Source organism: Ornithodoros turicata, chromosome 1, assembly GCF_037126465.1.
Source record: "Ornithodoros turicata isolate Travis chromosome 1, ASM3712646v1, whole genome shotgun sequence".
Classification (NCBI taxonomy): domain Eukaryota; kingdom Metazoa; phylum Arthropoda; class Arachnida; order Ixodida; family Argasidae; genus Ornithodoros; species Ornithodoros turicata.
Window position 1 is genome coordinate 118,886,865 of NC_088201.1, and position 21,407 is coordinate 118,908,271.

General features: G+C 44.7%; 1 protein-coding gene across 1 annotated transcript in view; it reads left to right on the forward strand.

Annotated features, from left to right (window-relative positions):
• Positions 1 to 21,407, forward strand: part of LOC135368363 (A disintegrin and metalloproteinase with thrombospondin motifs like) — a 148,334-nt gene that overhangs the window by 68,472 nt on the left and 58,455 nt on the right. The window contains exons 5-6 of the mRNA XM_064601574.1: positions 8,486 to 8,535; positions 8,661 to 8,769. Of these exons, the coding sequence (XP_064457644.1) occupies positions 8,486 to 8,535; positions 8,661 to 8,769 (159 nt within the window). The remainder of the gene's footprint in view (positions 1 to 8,485; positions 8,536 to 8,660; positions 8,770 to 21,407) is intronic.

The following is a 21,407-nucleotide window of genomic DNA, read 5'->3' on the forward strand; positions in this document are numbered from 1 at the left end:
CACGTCATCGTGACGTGTTGCCGAGCCGAGGAATCCCGCCAGGAGCATGCGCCGTAGGATCCCGCATATGCGTTCATCGGGAGTGGAAATCTCCATGACAGCAGCTTCCGCGCGATCGGCAGATTTCGGCAGCCACAGCGCGAGCTCGCGGCATTACTTGCCATTGTGCAACACCAGTGACGTAACGGGGAACCGAAGAGCGGTCCGTACAGTTACACCATCGGCAGGGAAATATGCGCGGGAGAGGAGGAACGCGGAAGAGACATTTCCAGCGCGCGCTCCTCGCAGAGTGGAGCGATTTCGTCCGGAAAAATTTGTGGCATATTAGTTTCTCTGCGGGAAGAACAGTTTCCGTCGAAAAAAAGTATGGGGGTTCGGGAAATTTCATAGTCCCTTTAAGCCATTCTGCCTGGCGTGTTTTGTATGCGCTGTCATATGTGTGGACTTGGCTTAGCGGTGTCTTTCTTATTGCAATTTTCACCCGTAAAAATTCAGCGTATATCGTATTATGCTGTTCTAGTAGAAGTGATTTTCCCTCATTGCCTAAGGGAATTTGTGTACCCTTGTCTTGTGCTTCTTTATGCAGGTAAAATGCAGTTGTGTGTACCGCATTATGCAATAATTTTCTGATAGCAGGAATGAGTGTGTTTTTCTCAGTTTAGCAGCGTATGCTTTGGTTATTGAAGTCATAGCAATTCCACCACAAATGAGTGCAATTTTTCGCGTCTCTTTCTTTCTTTCACGGCTTTTACGCAGAAGAAAGCCGCTTGGAGGAGCTGAATAGTGTTCTGTCATCAGAAGTGGGTTTGTTTGTTTGTTAGATACTATTGGATGGTCGGTATGTTGATGAAGTAAGCTGTATGCAGTTATAGATATTTGAGCAGAAATGCTTGCATCTGAGTGCAGGGTAGAAATTCCTTCGAAGTACGCCAGCATTGTGTGAGATGAGACAAATAAAAGGCTGTCAAACACTCTTCAGCACAGTTAGACGGCTCGGATATCAAGTGACTTCAGTTTTCTACAGCCTTAGGGGAATTGAAATACTGCAGTGATTTCGCTTTATTAGGTTTCTGTGTACTCAACACACTATTTTCGAAGCTATCTAAGTTGCGCAAATGTCTGCAAATAATTCATGCACATAAAAATAAATAAATAAATAACGCAATAAAACAAATACAATAATAAAATAAATATACAACCAAAAGTTCACGAAGTTGTGCACGCAACTCCACGTACCTCAGTATGTTGCAAAAAATGATTATGCAATAGTTCATGCGAGTCGTGAGGTTTCCCGGTCTTTCAAATCGAAACTAAACATAGCCACAGTGCTCTCATAGTTATATGCGACCAAGTAGCATCGGCATCAACTCGGACTCTGTTTTCAACTTGAAAACGTCTGTTAGCGTGTTGGCGTCTACGCAGCCTGTTGAATTGTGTTTCCTTCTGTCTTGGAACTCCTCAGAGCCACCTGCTCTGACTGCATAAGAATGTGAACGGCTTTTTATTTCTGTAGTGAGATGCTCCATTATGCATTTTGTTCCTGAAGTCTTGCACGAGCTATGTTACGACAATTGGCAAGCGGTGTGTGTAGGACAGTTGATCTTCAAGTCGCAAGTCTGAACCAGCAGGTGCAGTAATCACCAGATATTCATCTATAGTTGTATGAACTGCATTCATGATGTGTAGTCGTGCACCGCTCAGAGCTCTTAAAATCTGTAGAACTTCCAACATTATCTTGCCATGTTTATCTGATGCCATTTGCATTAAGTGCCCATGTTCCATGTACACACTTAGGAAATACTGATTTGCATCGCATAGTTTTAGTCCAACTCGTAATCTCTGGAATAGGAGCATTGTGGTACTGGTCAGTTATTTCTATTAAGACATTTTTGCTATGCAGAAACTGCTCGAACTGGCCACTCCCTCCGCTTATCCTGGGTGCGACAACACACGCATCCATGTGCACACCGCAAAATGCGTTTGAAAAAAAAAAGAACGAGAATAATTTACTTGGACGTTCACAATACGATTACATATAGAGGCTGTCACGTCCAATGAGGTGGTGTCACGAGATTGGAAGGATTTTGAAAAGCTCATACTTTGAAAACCATTCAAGAGGTGCTGCTTAGATATAGACGCCATGAACTGTAAGCACTTTCGCGATCGTCGCACTGGTTCCCCCCATATATTATTTTCTCCTCGGATTTGCACGATTTGCACTGGTCGGTCCATGGCAGGTAGGGGGGCTGGAGCCCCCCCCCCCCCTAGCCCCCCTGTGGCAATGCCACCGGCTCGAAGTATAGGAGTCATATGACTGCATGAGCTCAAGTCCAGAGCCAAAAGTTTTCTGATTTTTTCTTCTTTTAAAATTAGGAGGTAAAACGATTGGTGTCATTAAATTACATGAGCTCATGATGCCGAGTACAATAGATGCAGGAAACATCATCAGACCGCGAGGACACCATCAGTCATCCGCATACAACAGAAAATGTCTCAACTTTGTGTTGCGTGAAGTCAGTGGAAATCTTTTTTGGTTAGTTCGATGAGCTTTTGGAAAATTTGAGCTTTGAGGTTCAAGAGCTTGCTCAGCTTGGGTGCAGCAATCTGCTTGAAAAATAGTTGAGTACCTTCTGACGGACTGCGTTGCTGCAGAGTTCAGCTGGCTCGGTCAAAAGGGCAAGCGGAAGTTTGTGTGCAAATTTCTTCCGGTACAGTAGACCTCTACCTGTTTGTAAACAAATGACGTCATAGTGTTCGACAGCGCTACGAATTTGGTAGAGTTGAACTACGTGCAAAGCTAGTGGGGAACAAGGTCACGCCCGAAAGCCACGGTCTTGAGGGGATTACGATGGTCTCTAAAGGGACGCGACTTTCGGTCCTACTTTTCTTTCAAAAGCAGGCAGCGAACAATTGCCCATTTGTGGAACCCAGCTCTCCCCTTCCAATCGGTTTCTGTTTCGGTCTGTCTACCAACGTCATGACGACGTTTGTCGGTTAGAGGTTTATTGCCTACTTAAACTCTGTCTCCAACATTCCTTGGTGGCAGTTGCTGTTTATGCTACATGTCAGCTCTACACTGTAATATCTTCATACTTGGGTGGGAGCAATTTTCATACTTTTTGGCGTACCGAAGTGTCTGGGCTAGCTTGCTTCTATATTACCGCTTTGGTGCTGGTAACTTAATTAACTTCCTGCGTTTCTCAGGGTACTCGCCCATTTGTCTCGTAGATCTAGTTGCTCATTCAACGAACTGATGTTGACATGGTACATAGCTAGCTCGTTGCCAGGTGATATACAGATGAGGTTCTTGTGTGGGAATGCAGAATATTCAATAAAATTACTATTCACTCTGAACATGCTTGTGTGATAGAGTAGTTTGCATTATAAGATGTGTATACAGGGTGCCCAGAAAATCTGTCATTGAATTTTAATTGGAAGAAAAACTACGCCACATAGAATCATGCGGTCAACGGCATTTGTTCTTACTAGGTTTTTGCCACCTCCTGATGTGCATGTCATGTAACCTAAGTTAAATTATATAAATTTTTGCGAACTGAACTCGAAAATTTGACACGTAAAGGTGACTTTTCTACCCCGCCAATGTGAAGAGCGTGCCGAATTTACTCAAATTAATGATAATTAACAGGAATATTCAGGAGCTATCGTATCGGAAAAATAGCCGAAAATCATGCTCTATGGAGCTCGCGGAGGATAGCGCGCCACGAACCTTTCAGCGGAATCATTGTCAGTCCGACGAAAGGAGTTTCGAAACCCAGCCCACACCGGCACCGTAGACATATCTTATCGCGTCCAGTATCGGCTGCGACCATACCTTCCCTCTCCCAATTTCATGAACTGCCACTTTTTCTACTACTATCATTCTGTGGGTTGGGTTTCCAACCTCCTTCCGTCGGACTGACAGCGATTGCGTTCAAAAAGTCCTTGTGCGTTATACTCGTGTGCACGAGAAGCATGATGTTCGGCTATTCTTCCCGACAGGATAGATACTGAGTATCACTGTCAATTATCATAACTTTGAATAAATTCGGCACGCTCTTCATGTTGGTGGGGTAAAAAAGTGACCTTTACTTGGCAAATTTCTGAGTTCGATTCGCAAAAATTTGTGTAATTAAACTTAGGTTACATGACATGCACATCAAGAAGTGGCAGAAACCATTAAGAACAAATGCCGTTGGGTGGCGTAGTTTCGTTTACTAGAATTCAATGACACATTTTCTGGGACACCCTGTATAGCATATGGAGGCCGCATACTGCATTAACGTCCTGGAATGCTCAGAAAAATATTCTGAAAATGTCACAAAGGACGCCACGAGGATTGCCCAAATGAAGTCCCCGGCTGTTGCAATGGCAGCACGACGACATGATGTCCCATAGTATGTCATTCGGAGAATCCAGGATATCTTATGGTCATCTGATTATCCCGTTGGTGGCATCATATGGACGTCCTCAGGACGTGCCTTGGATGTGTGGGTGTAGAGACTGTAGAGACTACTGCAATGGTGTACCGCCAAATAATATTTATTGTGTGTTTTAAACTGCTTCCAATATGTTACTGTTACTGCTGACTTTTTGGTAGCTTGTACTTCACAGGTTATTGTACAGCCTACGTACAGAAACTCAGGAATCCTCCGAGATAACATATATATAAGGCCCATGCTGACTTTATAATAATACAAACATATGTGCATGTGCAGCATCCTGTATGCTCACGCAGTACAAGATATACAGGAACTCAATGTTGTCGTGGTGACTGCATGGTCTGCAACACGTATTACAATCGATGGACAAAAACACTCACACAGATGATGAGCAATGCAATGTGTCAAATGCAAAATGATGTGCTGCTGAAGGGTGTTTTTCATATACATTACATATTTTTAACAAACAGACCAGCAACTGCTTGGCTACTGCTTTTTCCTTTGGCTTATATGACTAGGCAGAAACACACTGCATGATACCATGCACCTGTGGCTGCACCTGTGGATAGCAGGACACGACCGACGACGAAGTATAACTGCAAAATTAACCTTTCAATTAGGGCTTCTGAAATGAAATTGAGACAGCAGCACCAAAGGTACTGTGTGTTTAAGGTCACCGCACTTTTCTAAAATCTCAAAACACAAGCGTACCATCCGAAATGGAACAAAACTTCCCATGGTGTTCCTGGCGATATCGTTTCCCGGAATTCGGATCTCCTTGGGAAGCAGACATTTTTCTGACAGACGTCCCCTACTTCTCCGAGTGGTCACGGTTTGGACTTCCCACGAATATCCGTTGTTTGTCCTCAGAGGAAGTTACACGGAGATGTCGCACATTGCACGGAATTCCTTGCATATGTGCTCAGGGTCCTGTATTTTCTCATTATTACTGATACTCTTTATTGAGCTGCTGCGTAAGTGGACAGATTCCTACTTGGCATTTTTTTTTTTCTGACATTTTGTTTCAGCTCCGCTCACTGCTTCTTCCTTTCTCAATTGCTCCTCTTTGTTTCTTTCTAGTATTTCCATTACAGACAATGAGCACAAAGTTTTAAAAAGCAAAAAAGCTCTGATAACCTTGAACTTAGAAATGTGGCACACCTTAGTGGCACACCTTTCTAAAGTGAAAACAGATACTATATAATACTTGTCTCCCGAGCTGCCACAAATTTAAGAGCCATGTTTGCCTGCGAGTCAAACTAGAGGGTGAGGTGCGTAAGTTTAATGTGATTGCGTATACTGATAACACTGGACTGAAGAACTGCTTGGTGTATTAACTCACTTTAACGATAATGTCTGTATTTCTTACTGCTTTTGATTTGAGGCACTCAGTTGGTTCAGCGAAAGTTGAACTCAGCTGCGACACACCTTGCCATGTTTCTCTCTCTCCTATGCTAATGCTCCATGCAACATCTCATCAGGGACTGGTAAATTCAAACAGTCGTTACGGTACATCCTACAGACGTACGATTAAGGACGTCCATTCATGTAGCCCCTAGTGATGTCCATCTGATATTCATCCCAGGACTGGGACCTTGTGATCCATTTCGAATGTCCACAGGAGATAGTGTTCTGTCTGCGTTGAATCGCCTTGATTTTGTTAACAGTAAAACTCGAGTGGACCAGGATATAAAGAGCAGTTGTGATGACACAGTATGTGGTAACAGCAGCTGATTGCAGCCAGCACTGTGCTCTCAACAGCTTCAGAAGTACAATTCCAGGCCCTTCCACGCTGGTGTTTGAAGTGATGCTGTGTATTGCATTACAGCGCATCACCACTGGACAGTGGCTGTTTGTACTCCACGAATTAGCATACTGGAGCTTTTTCCACCTGAATTTGCATTAATTTAGAGCACGTTTCTTACGCGATTTTTACCCTCCCCCCAATTTAGGAAAAATTATTTATCCAAAACTTGTGTGCTGTGTACCACGTCGAAACACATTACCAGGTGGAGTGTGAAATTTACCCCACAATTTATGGTAATATACACTAGTATAGTCGAGCCCTGACATACAACATTAGAGGACGATATGCAGCATCAGTTATTGGTCATAGAATAATAAATGAAATTACAGTGATGTACGAGTTTTTATTTTATTTGCTTGTGTTGCCTCGCTGCATTTCTTAGCTGTTTAACTGTGATTTGCAACAGCAAAGGTTCTCAATGATGAGTGCCTGAGTAAGGATAGTGCCTTCAACATCATGTTATTTAAATATGTGACAGGTGCTGACAGTTATTAGAAAGCATGCGTTATTGGAGCACATAAAAAACATGCTGCAAAAGAAAGCTTTGTTATGCAAAACTGTCAGGGCTTCATCCGCCATGTACTGTTCTCATACTATTGTCCAAAAGCAGTCTCTAAACCTGTACAGTACACCAAAATGTGTTTTGTGATGACGTGCACTTGGGATGTTTAGTGGATATTGAAAATACGTTACAATGTCTGGGATATTAGCGACCTAATTTGGACCAAGCCATGGAAAGCCCACAGATATCCGGTGGACGTTGAGATGTCTGCGAAATATTTTGGATATCACCAGGACCTTTGTGGTTTTCTGGGTGGATGATCCTAATTATGGTGGGGGTCCTACCCAGCAAACCAGATACATCCAGGAAATATCCGTAAGATATCTCGCCCGGGACGTTGGGATATCCAGTGGAGTTTGCCACAGATCCGTTTTATATCCATGCGATATCCCAGCGACTAGCATTTCTGCCATGTTTGTAGATCCACTGAAAGTCCCTGCGACGTCTGTCACGGATATTTGGATATATACGGGAGATTACGAATATCGAACATATTTTGCTTTTAACAATTTTGTGCATCAGATATTTAGTGTTTGTAGATTGCGTAGAGACCACTGCAACTGTGCACCAGCAAATATTTATTTGCTGTGTATATGCTGTGTATATTTATTTATTGTGTGTTTTAACCCATTTGATACTATTGGGAACAAAACATTACCTTAGCCTAACAGGATTCACCACAGTACAGCAACACCGTGGGACATAAGTGCCGAACCCTGCCTGCCTCACTTGGACCAGTTGGGAAAACCCGCAGTAACCTCTATTTGCGAGCTGGATGGAACATATACTGAAATACAAATCGTTACACACACGTTCGTTAGGGGTAGCGTGGCGTACACCATTTGTAATGGTGACGAGGATGTATCTTCGCAATTCTTGTGTTTCTGCATCAACCGACAGTATACCCAACAACATTTCCGACATCCCTTCCTATCGACTACTGTGTTTTTAATTCAGGTTACCGTCTCTATAAGGACAAACAAATATTTCCTGGATCTCCCATAGACATCCCTAGGATCTGCAGGCTGCTTGTCAGGGGACATTCAAACATCCAGAGCGCGATATCCTTCCAACATACCAGGGACATCTGTTGTTTACTGGGGTAAGCCCAAAACGCAATGAAATTGTGCGATATCCCATAGATATCCTATGGATGTCGAGATATTCAGGACGTTCGCAACCTTGTAGGGATGTCCCAGGGATATTAATGGTTTGCTGGGTAATTGGTAATGAATTGCTAATCAATGTCGTCCAGGCCCCCTGTGTTGTGGGCAGCTAGTGGTCAATCCGTACTACTGCGAATTTATAACTGCATCAGCAACAAATTGCTTTTTGTTACAATTCCTTGCACTACTGCAAATTGTGCATGAAGCTATCACGTACATAAACCCATATACCGGTAAGGGTACTGAGTCGAAAAGGCCCCACTTACAGCCTGCCCAGGCCTCCCCTGTGTGGGATACGCCACAGTATGTCATCATGGCCCCAAAACTTCTATGAATAATGCATTGTGATCTAAAAGTTTTTATAATAGACGTAGGCTTCGCCCAATGTAATAGAAAATGTTACACTAACTTGGCAGTGCACACTCATTCACCGATAATAACTTGTTCATTCGTTCGATTTATTGCCAAAGCAAAACATATCTGAAACCTCATCCCTCTGATTTCTCTTCAGGTTAGACCTCTGTGGAACGGCGAACGGCCTCATTGAGTGCAAGATAGGTGGTAAGTTGCAACCTATTTGAAGAATGGACGCCCAGTATATTTCGCTTGGTTGGTTGACGCGTTGTATTCCAGCGATTTGCGAGCCGATATGAATGTGTGCAGACAAGAACCCTCCTTCTCTCTAGGTATGGCGTATTTAGCAGGTGCCTGCACAGCACACAAGTATGGCGTGGTTGAAGACAAGCCTCGGTCATATGACGTCGTTCGCATGATGGCTCACGAATTGGGTCACAGGTAGGAGTTCACGTAAACTCTTTCCTGGTCAGACCGTCTGCAGGTAGTGCGTAACAAGCTGCTAATAACTGAGCTTAATAACTGCTGAGATAACTCATTCTGAGGTGCTGTCGAATACACTTTATGGAGTCGTCCGACGCCATTTTATTCACCCTTTGGCTCCCATTGGCTGGCAATGGCATATTTCTGGTCTTGGTGATCCTCTATCCCAGAGCCCGTAAACACACTATGTGTGCAAATTGTTTGCACTTGCACGACGACATGTATTTTTCATTTTGCGCTAATCTGTCCTACTTCAAAGAACTGGATGCAGAGGCGAAACCCAGGTATAGAGAAAAACATAGAATTCGTGAAAAAGTACATCCTGATCCCCTTGACGAAGATTTGCGCATGGTCTGATGCCCTTGCGAGGGTGGTCTGGTGTGTAATCTGGAGACATTTATATCTACCTGGCAGCGTCTACGTGTCACTATACCAAAGAAGAGATGCGAAGCTGTAAAGTGATGGATTCTTACAACTTCTTCGTGTGAGAAAAGGTTCGGGGTAGCTCGCATACAGCTGCCGAGTTAGCGGTGGCACGTTGGTTTTGCTTACTGGAACAGAACGAGGGATTCAGATGCTTAACAAGTTTGACAAGCCGTGGTGCACACTGGAGGACACCGGAGACCTCGTTAATGCACATTGCACCTTCATGGTGGGGTGAGTTGTCTGTGCTTAAGTTATGTTCCACACTCTTTTGTCACTACCATTCTGTTGTGGTTTTAGGGTCAGCAAAGCATGAAGTCACATAGGTGAGCTTCTGTTCAAGGTGGAGATTGATGTGAGATTTCCGCTCAGCAGACCTTCATCAACCTCAGTAAAATGCAGATGGAGAGAGTACAGTGAATCTGTGCAGGGTTATCATTTTCTGATAAAACATGATCTGTACATATAGTAAGCAGGGCACAAGCTGCGGTTTGAACCAGTAGGCACCGGCAGTTCTAGACATCATGACTGATCCTCTGCCAATAAAAATGCAGACGGATGTGAAGAGCGAATAGAAATGTTAATGGTGAGGCGTCTATCTTCTTGTTAATGTTCCGCAGTTCCTGGAGATATGCACGATTGATCTGATGCTGCACACATTTCAGAATGATGCCCCAATCTTTTTTACCTCGATCACAGACTCTTAGGGCACGGACACAGTATCAGAGGGTGAAACTGATGGCGAATACTGGATGTTTTTCATCTCAGTAGCAGTGGGGAGTCGTTAACAAAAGATATACACAATGCTCAAGTACAGGCCGAAGTGCATGTGACGAATGTGAAAACGGCATAGTTTATTGCCTACACCTTACAAGCTCTCGATGTCATAACTGTGCAATTTATTGAGGCTTATTGGGAACACGCTATATCAAAAGAAAAATAATCATGCATGTGCTACCAGAGCTACAAACAACAACAACAACAACAACAACTTTATTTTGAGATGATGAATGGGGAGTTTCATCGGCCTAGGGTGATACTCTACCCCATTGCTGGTGGTGATGCAGTGAATGAAATAATGAGCCCCTCCGCAATATGGATTGAAGTCCTATGGTATCCAAAAAAGTGCAGAAGCTTTGAGGGCAGAGCATTGGTGGGCAGGGTGTTGTCTGGGATCAAGCAGTTTTGTGAGAGACGGGCCGAGAATTCAGCTCGTTAAGGGATACGGAGCGTACGTTTCGGGAAGGTTGGTACTGTGGGCAATGGAGAAGAATGTGCTCTAGATCTTCTATAGCACCGCAGTGACTGCATTAGTGAGAGTCAATTTGCCTCAAGCGGTAACGCTACTGTGCTGTAAAGGCCACATCGAGGCACATCCGATGAAATAATGCAGCATCTTGACGCGAAGAATGTTGAGGCACGCGGAAAGCGAGCGCTGCGTCAACTCTACTCAGCATAGCTGGAGGGAGAATGTCAGCGGTCCTGTGGCAGGAAGCCAGAAGAGTCACGAGGCGTCGAAGGATGGAAGGGCGATCTCCTCTCAGCGCGTCCGTCTCGGAGACGGCAGAGCTGCTTCTGTAGCGCTGTCGGGTTGTTCGTTCACTTCGATACCGCAATGGGCTAGAATCCATTGGAGAACCAGCTCGTCGCCTGCTTCGTAGGGGGGGTCACCGAAATCCACCTTTTAAAATAAACGCTTAAGAATACAACATTCAAGAATAATCCGCTTAAAAATACACGGTTAAAAATATATCTCCTAAAATAAACCGCTTACTATCCCCGCGTAGAGATCACCGTTTAATAATCCACCATTAAAAATCAACTGTTTCAAAATCCCCTCACCATCTAGCACGGAGGCGAACTGATTGCAGTTTGCGCCGGGTTAGATCAGGTTATGCTAGGTTAGGTTAGTCTGGTTTCGGTTAGTTTGGGATAGTTTAGGATAGTTTGGTCCTGTGAGGATAGTTTAAGCCCCTTGCTTGCAGTTCACCTTGATTTGGGCCATACCACATGGCTCTAGCAACTGTAGGGTGGATTTGGGGGGATTCTGAAACGAATTATTTTTAACGATATATTCTTAACCGTGGGTTCCTTAGCGTTTTTATTTAAACGGGGATATTTCGACGATTATTTTTGTGCATTGATTTTTAAGCGTATATTCTGGGAGATATATTTTTAACAGTGGGTACTTACGTGTTTATTTTTGAGAGATTATTTTTAATGGTTTCAAAAGGGATACACCCCTTCGTAGATAAGGTTGTAAGCCATTAACACATCCAACGCCAACGGTGCGGATGATCCTCGGATGCTAGAATTTTGAATTGCTTGCAGTGCCGATGTAGAGTCAGTGAACACGACCTATTCCCACGAGGTAGAATCGACGATGTGCTGCAGAAGGAAAAGTATGGCATAGAATTTACGCAGCTGTGGATAAGGTTTGATTCGAAAGGCGAAGTCCTTCCACTACGCCTTCGGGCGGGATGACGAATTCCGAGGCGGACTTGCCATTTCGAGATGCGCCATCGGTGTTTGCTGCGGCAGAGGTAGAAAACTTGGCATCTAACAGAGGATAAAATAGGCTCGAAGGACTTGAGGGGGAACCTGATCACTTCGTTCCTGGAGGTTCGGAAGACATATGAAGCTGAGTGGCACAGGCAGAGACCAGGGGGCGTCTGGCGGTGTGACTTCCTTAGCTATGAAGCCAGTCGAGCCTGGCGTCTCCTCTGCGCTTCGCGGTCGAAATCACTGTCAGAACGATATCGAATTTTTCTCAGGAGTGGGTGACGGGGAATGTGCACATGCAAACGTAGGAAGTGTCGAGCCATTTCATGCTCACTGAGAACCTCCACTAGGAGTTCACCAGCTTGAGCCAGGACTTGCAGTGTTTAAGCCTTTCTTGGAACGCCAAGGCAGCGATGAAGGCTTACGGCAAACAGTGTCCGAAGGGTGTTTAGTGACGTTGTGGAAATCCCGTGCAAGACTGGGAGGCTGTATATCACAGTCGCCCTCATCAAAGGCGCGTGGACAGCTAGAATGGAGTGCTGATCACAGCCCCATCTTATGCGCCAAAAAGATACTGAATTGCAGGAAGCCACTGCTGCACTTTGGTTTCGAGGTGCTTAATGTGGCGAGCCCAGTGCAGGTCCGAGTCCATGACAACACCAAGGAAACGATGGGAATATACAGGCTGGAGCTTTTTTGCACTAACCCAAAGAGGGAAGTTTCCTATAGCCTTGCGGGTGAAAGGGCGCTCGACACACTTTTCCGGCGAAACGTCCATCCCAAGTCGCATGAGGTACAGGTGGACATTGTTTAAGGCCAGCTGCAAACGGCGCTGAATGGCTAGTAGTGACTCGCCTACTGTCCAAAGAACAACGTCATCGGCATACACAGAGAATGCTACTTTGGCGAGGAATTATCGATTTCATGCCTGCCATTACCACATTGAAGAGTGTAGGACTCAAAATGCTTCCTTGGGATACACCTTGATGAACAGGGCTTTGGCCATAGGATGTGCGGAGAGCTACAGTAAGGTTCATAAGAAAATCGCGGAGCCTGCTGAAGAGCCGACCAGACACTCCAACAAAGCGCAAGGCATGCAGCACACAAATGCGACCAAGTATCATAGGTGCGTTTCATGTCGAGGAAAATTGGTACAACGATCCGCTGATGTGCACAAGTATTTTGGACTGTAGAAACGAGGTCGAGAACTTGATTCGTGGAGCTTCGGTGGCGACGAAAGCCTGCCATTTCGTGAGGGAACGCCCCTTGCTTTTCGAGCCAGCAGTCGAGACGATGCAAAACCATTCTCTCCGTCGGTTTTCCCACACAGCTTGTCAGGCTCACAGGGCTAAAAGAGAACAGGGCATTTGTGGTTTGCATGGTTTCCAGGACGGGAACGACTAACGACTCCTTCCGGGTTGATCGTAGAGATCCCTGTTGCCAAGACATATTATAGGCATGAAGAAGAGCTTGAAGTGACCGGCCGTCAAGGTTTCGCAGTGCGGTACCCAGTAAACCATAAATGTTCCTAGGATGACACCAAGACATCCTTACCAGGATATGTGGACTACCTGTGGGCGTCCACAATCGTCCCGATGATGTCAGAGTGGACATCCCATGGATGTTAAAACAAGCATCCATATCATGTCACTGGGATGTCTTCCAGAGACATGATCTGGTACCTTGTTGGGACGTTTTTTATGTTTTGCTAGGTGTGTATACTTTGAGCAATATCATGATGCAAATATCTGGTTCAGCTTCAACATTTATTGGTATACTGACTGAGTACTGTAAGACACAATTTCATGAAAATACTATCGACTAGAATGAATTAAAAGTAAGATAGGAAACTACAATAATACCACAGCAGCCAGGAGCTTATACATATGCTGGGTTTATAAGCATTTTTAGCAGAATGGAGACAAAAATATACAGGTTGTGTAGAGAACAAGGTTAAGCCACATTGTACTACATAGCATGTAACCAGTGTAGCAGAGCCACTGCTGTGGTAACGCACGTTTATGGGTGTGTTCCTTATTGACGAGTGATATCAGGTTTGATGTGATTGGGGACACTGTCTTGATGCTCATGTTAACACGTGGAACTGCTCTGATACTAATGTTAACAGAGCTGTCCAGGCTGATGTTAACACTAGAGCCGCTCTGATGCTGATGCTAACATGAAGGCTGCCTTGATGCTGATGTGACACAATAGTTGCATTGATGCTGGTTATGGCGGTCTTGAAAATGCTGCTCTGTGGCCAACAACACGGCAAGTTGTTCACCGCCCCTCCCCCTCGCTGCCTACATGTTTTCTGAAATGTTCTGCTAAGTAAGCCGCTCATGTCAGGGGGAGATGAGAACCCGTAAAAACCCACGCGGAATAGTAGATAGCAGCAAGAAATCGCTTTAGTCACCACTCACCAGTACGGACCTCTGAAAGCATCCCCATTCATCATCAACGCACCTAAGCACTCGTCTCACGCGGGCACAAAATTCGCAATGATCGGACGATTAACAAAAATGAAAAAAAAAAAGCACATAGGTTCTCACTTCCGGCCCAACTTGTCTTTCTCAAAGCATTTGCAAATCTTGTAATGACGTGCATGAGTCTCCACCACACTGAACACAATGCTTGCGTCTTTCTTCCTGGTGCCCATTGCGCCATACACGCCTAATCTGCAATAAAAATATTTTCAGAGAACACGATGACAGCATAGCCATGTGCAGTAGGTGTCAAGACATATACACACCGTCTGCACAAACCGTGCAGTCGCTCACGGTTTCATCTTGCGTTCCATCTCCCTGTCGTTGTTCAGATTGCCTGCAAATGGAGTGAAATCTACAATGACAATGCATGGCACAGTCGAACATATTATTTCACAGTTATATTAATTACACACCTCACACGCAGTGGCGTAGCCAGACCTCCAAGGTAGGGGGGGGGGGCTCTATACGAAATCCCGCCCACTCCCTCCCCGACTCTGATCCTGGGAGCGACAACACACAATACTTGTGCACACCGCAGCATGTGGATGAAAAAAAAACACGAAAATAATTGATTTGGACATTCATAATACGATTATACTGTGATGTCCAATGAGGTGGTGTCACGAGATTGGAAGGATTTTGAAAAGCTCATACTTTGGAAACCATTCAAGTGTGCTGCTTAGATAGATGCCATGAAATGTAAGAACTTTCGCGATCGCCACACTGGTCCCCCCCCCCCCCCATATGTTATTTTCTCCTCGGATTTGCACGATTGGCCAGGGTCGGTCAGTGGCAGGTAGGGTGGGCTCCCCCCCAGTGGCTATGCCACTGCTCACACGGCAAAAAACCTGATGACGAAGAGCGATTTTGGCTTCAGATCCAGGGCCGCGTCCTCACTCCTCGACATTTCAAACGAGCCTGACTGGTCTGCTGGGGTTGACAGAAACACTCTTTCGCAGACGGGTTGCTAGAACGACAGCATCAACTGGGAGCGACAGTGCAAACGCTCTAACAGCTGCAGACTTAGCGGAACTATAATACGCTCGAAATCATGCCATCATGCGTACTGCTCGCGGCAATGAGGTAACGGACACGGTCCGTTACCATTCGTTACAGCCAAAGCGAACCTGGCGAACCCAACAAAACTGCGCATGCGCGACAGGCAGCGCTGGCTTGTGGCATGGTGAACAGGCAAGGACGCGGGAGTTCGTGTTGGCATGCAGTCATCGCGGACGCGCATCGCAATTGCTCGGCGGACAAAATATGACGACGGTAGAATCGTACTATCTCTTGAGTTTGAGTGGTTCCAAGATGTTTCGGGAGATGCTGCTGTTTTCATAAGAACCATTGAACCTTGTGCTTGGGGCTTGCAACTTGTGTTCTCTGATATTTGCTACTAAGCCGCTGCACGATTTAGAGTATTACGACACATGCACATCAGCTCATGAATATGAACCATAACAACATAATATGTATGACATGTGCACACGGACCATCATGCAGGCAGCACTCATTGTGTCGCACCCTTTCTTTATCGTTTTTTACATATAGTAAAAAAGCAGGCTTAAATACTACATATTTCCTTGACGGTGTGCGATCGTGTACATCGCAGGTTCCTAATGTACATTGAAGCCACTTAAAACCTGCTGATGCTGCCAGGAAGCATGGCATCTTTCTGGTGCGACATCAAGCGACATGGTGCGACACACCACACACACATATATGACGCACCTGATGAAACACCCACTAAGAGCATGAATAATTCTTGATCGGACACGAGAATGTTACGATACTTTTTGATGTCACATCAAGAAATCTTAGTGGCATCAGAGAGTTATGGTGTTAGAAACATAAGGATTTGCCTATGTGTAAAGTAGCTTTTCATAAAAATAGTCTTGACCAGAATGAGTAATATCACAATAAGATTAAACTGAGATACCTTGCGTATTGTGATGAAAGCCTATTAAACTATTATTTTGCATTGTGAACGAATGAGTACATGTGCGAGCTAAATTTTGAGTTGCGTGGAAAGCTTTGGAAAGCTACCTCGAGGAGTGAAAGGCCCAATGGCTGTGCCAACACATTTCATCTGGGTATGCAGTTACGCTTAAAAGCGCAATCAGCTGCAGCGAATAAATACAAAAATACGCAGAATTGTCTTAATCTGAACGTTGCAAAAGCCTTCTGCAAGTCTGACAGAAATTAAACTTACAGTGGAATCCTGGCTCTATAAAATGAACAACAATTCACATAATATGTGAATTGAATTCAAATTTGGATATCCATTTGGATATTTCCAAAAAGCAAAAACAGCAAACTGTACACAATAATTTGTGTACATTTAAACTGAAAAAAATCTTGTATCGGGCACGTGCCTGGTATCATGCATATCAAATTCCGCTGAAGTGACACTCAGGCCCACCTTAGAACCCCATTACGTCCAGAGCAGAATGTCAAAATACAATCCTGAGGATGTCATGCAATTGACAGCCTTTGTGACAGTACCTATGGGTGTTCTAATGGTGTTTAAATTGGACGAGGACGTCTGGACCAGATGAGGACGTCCATGGGCGTTTTATGGTTTATTGGGAAGTGATGTTATCTGGTCCCGGGGATGAGCCCACATTCAAAAATATGCAAATCGTCTTTAGCTCGATTGGAGTAAGTCACGGTCCATAATCTCCTGTAGATGAGGCCAGTCTTCGTGAATTTCGGCCGTCAAGCTATGGGCAAAACTGCTGTGTACCGCAGTGGTCGAGACAGCCGCCATTGTCGTTAGTACGACGCACAAATCTGTCGCTAGCGTGGTTTCGTCTACACCCTTAACCATAGCCAATGCCGAGAGAATATCCTTTTGTGAGAGCGCATCATTCAGAGCTCGAATTGCCTCCACGTCTTTGTGGTCGAGTCAAACGGTGCCCAGTAAAACATTTACATCCAGGCAATATCTATGTGATATCGCATTCTGGATATTTGGATGTCTGCAGGAGATTCGTGGGGATCCAACGTACATCTTGAGGACGTCCGTAAAATATGCATTTTAACCCTCCTTTGTCATCCCAGATATGTCCCCGCAAGGTATTTTAGTGGATATCTAGACACAGATTGGGCATCACAAATAGTTCTGACTTAAAATTTAATATTAACTTGCGCTTACTTACTTTTAGTTTAATCCATATCTGCGATGACGACGTCACGCTTATATAAACGGAAAGCGCATATTTATTAGCAAACATATTACATATCTGAACTATTGCGTTTGTCAACATGTGCGTGTTTTTAAATAAACGCCTCACACATCAACATCAACAGGAAACAAAATTCAGAAACTGTAGCGTGCCCGCCAGCGTTCGGCCACTCTCCGACATACGGTCCACCAAGGCAGACCAGGTTAACAAAGGTGCCCTCACCTTAAGAAGAATAGCAGATTCCCTTTTTGTCCCCTCCATCACGTACGCGGATTTTAAGGGAGACCAGACCATTCACAATACTCTCTGTTGACAAAATGGCCAGAGCATATACTGAAATACACGTTGCTGGGGCACATTCATTAAGTGTATTGGGCGGTGATACATTTGTAACAGTGAGGGGGTGCTTCTTTCCAATTAACCCGTGTATCTGCAGAGTCGAGATATAATCAATACCGTTTCTGACATTGCTTCCTGCCAAATGCTGTGTTTTTAATTCAAATTATTGTCTATAATGTGGTTAGCTACTGAGTCGAGCTGCAAAAGTTATTGAATTCCACTGTTGCTTGACGAGCGTTACGCATAGATAAATACTTTCACGGCTAGCAGCACGCCAACGATAAAAATATATGACGACTTTACTTATTCCCCATATCCAGTTAGCATTTACAGAAGTTTTTGCGTCCAAGCACAACAAAAATGTGGCTGTCGGAACAAGATGTCATAAACTTCACATTTATCCGTATATCTCCAGGCGACGTCCTGGCGACGTTGCTGTGACATTCAACCAGTGCACAAAATCTCATGTACTAGATCTTCCATTGATATCCTAGGGATCTCCAGGCTGCTTCCCCCACTCAAATATCCAAAGCGCGATATCGTCCAGATGTACCTAGGACATCTGTTATTTACTGTCTGTTATAAACTGAAACGCGAATGTCGTTCTGAGACATCCAGTAGGTATCGCATGATGGTCCAGATATTCAGGACGTTCGCGACCTTATAGGGATGTCATATGGATATGAGTGGTTTACTGGGTGAAAGTTGTTGACAACACTTATGCCAACACTTCCGGTGTTCTCATTTAGGTTCTCGCGTTACTTTAGCTTTCATCCGGCGGTATGCTACAATGTCAGGAAGTTGGCCTGTTCGACTATCCGTTCATTCTGCTCTGCGACTTAATGCCCTAAGGTGATTAATTGCTGGAGAATGACCGACGTGACCTGTTACCCTTTTACACAGGACCCATGCGTCCTGAAAGGCACAACGAATGGCTTGGGAAATGGTCTCTGGGGACATACTGGTGTGCATGGATGTTTGAAAGCCGGACCGAAAGAGTCTCCATTTCGTGAAAGTGATCAGTCCACTTGTGGGTAAGAGAGGTAGTCTGTCGTGCGAAATATATAGGGGAAAGTGGTCACTAACTCGGGTGTCAACAGCAGTAGCGCACGACAACTGGCGAATTATGTCTGCTGAGCACCAGGAACGATCCGGAAACGTCGGTGATCGCATATAACTTGCCTCTCGGTTGTTAAGTAGGCATGTGAGAATTCTCCACTGCTTCCAACAACCTCCTTCCTCGTGCGACAGTCCATCCGTCCGTCCTACGACTTCCCCAGGCGGCCGTATGATGAACATTGAAGCCACCCAGCATGACAGCTGGGGATTCTAGTAAACTAAATAAGCGTTCGAGGTCAGTCCACAGAACCTGTACCGCGGGACGCAGATACATACTGACGACTGTTAATGGCATGTGCCCAAGGCGGATCTTGCACGTGACATAGGCATAAGAGCGGTGCCAAACTGACCCTATGGGTGTAGCGACGAGGTCATTACGAACGTATAACGCTGTTGTGCTCTAAGAGGACAGATGAGATCGATAGATCCTATATCCATTAACGCGGTGTGCGGCATTCATGCAATGCTCGCATACAGCTATGAAAGGGAACTTGTACTGTTGTAGATGAGATTTAAAGTCATGGAGATTGTTATGTATGCTGATAGGATTCCACTGCATCGCAATTACCTTTCTATACAATTTTATCATGCTGAGGTAAAGATAATACATCCAATGCCAGAAGCGCTTGAGCCTCGGGCAGTTGCGACGCACCACGAAATGCAGAGACGATCGCATTGACTGCCGCGAGTACCGCAAAGAGTGTCAGAGAAGGCCCAACTTCGGTGGTCGATGCTGGTCACTTTTTCTGATGCCTGCTGGTTCTGTCAAAATGGCGTAATTGCGTGTAATCTGCTTTGATAGAGCAGAGGGTGTTTGATGGCTGCTTCTGATGGGCTTGGCCGCGACGGTACTCTACAACCTTCATTCGGCTTGTGCAGACCGAGGTAGGAGTGCAGGAAAGTTGTGTTCATTTGTACCAGACATGATGGTGGCACTACCACCCCTGGGAGCGTCAGGTAGAAGTCGAAGTATCCTATACCCAGCAAACCAGATACATCCACAAAACGTCCGTAAGATATCTCGCCCGGCACGTTTGGATATGCACTGGAGTTTGCCACAGATCCGCTTTACATCCATGCGATATCCCAGCGACTAGCATTTCTGCCCTGTTTGTAGATCCAGTGAAAGTCCCTGTGACGTCTGTCACGGATATCTGAATATATAGAGGATATTACCAATATCGGACATATTTTGCTTTGGAAAATTTGGTGCATGAGATATTTAGTGTTTGTAGAGTCCGTAGAGACCACTGCAACTGTGTACCGGAAAATTTATTGTGTGTTTTAACCGGCTTACAATGTGAAATTTTTGGTACCTTGTACTTCACGGGTTATTGTACAGTCTACGTACAGAAACTCAGGAATCCTCCAAAATAACATATATATGTAAGGTATACATTAAACTCATATACATTACAGATTTTGAACAAAGAGACGGCCAACTGCTTGGCTACCGCTTTTTCCTTTGGCTTATATAAGCTAAAGGAAAAAACCGTAGCAAGTTCACCATGTGTATAAATTGTTTCAGTCCTCAGTTTGTAAATTTTATCTTATGAGTAGCTCACTTGCTAACTTTCGAACCATTAAATAATAGGTTTTACAATATTAGTAGTTGCTCGGCATAAACCTTGTCCAGATAGCATTTTTGATAAAAGGTATATAGATGAACAACATTTATTTCCTCATGTGCGAATCATTCAGCATTATCTTACTGTAATAGCTTTTCTAACCCCACATGATTCGTAAGACACATTGCACTGGTCATTCGCATGGATTAACATTGTACCCATGTGCAATGCACAGTGTATCAATTTCCCCCACATTGTGGAGTGCAATGTCCCCACTTGACTGGTTCGCGCAGCCTTAAACAAGTACCATGTTTGCAGTGACCAGTTGTAGAAGGAGGTTTTTATCCATTATGTGCAAACACAACTAATGACTAGGCCCTGAGGTTTTAGGGTTTAATCCGGTTCTTTCCCGAATTTACACCCTGAATTGAAGGTTGCCTGTTTAGGATGAAACCCGATTTTTACCTAACAAATTGCCCTCATTGACATGTCTGCAGGAATGCGCACTAACTTGTTTTGCAGCAAATGCAGTTAAATAACCGTTTGTAGCAAATCGGTATAGTTGGAGTAACTGCGCCAGATTTCTCCAGGAATTAGCACTGGAAGTTTTCCCACGTGAGTCTGCATTAATTTAGAGCGCGTTTCTTACCCGATTTTTACCCTCCCCCAGTTTAGGAAAAATTATTTCTCTAAAACTTAGCGCTTTACTCATGACGCTGTGTACCGCGCGACACACATCCCCAAGAACACACGCGGTCCTCAGGATGTCCTCAAAGTGTCATCACGTCCGTGATGGGATGAATGGAGGAGGTCCACAGGCTCATCATAGGCGCTTCCAGTGATTGTCATTTGCGTACATGCTGCGGTCGTCAACCGGAGGACAAGCTCAGAAGAAGTAAATTATTTTAATAGTGCGTTGTGCATTTTAATACCTGCTAGCAGTAACCAAGTTCCCGATTTATTTCTCA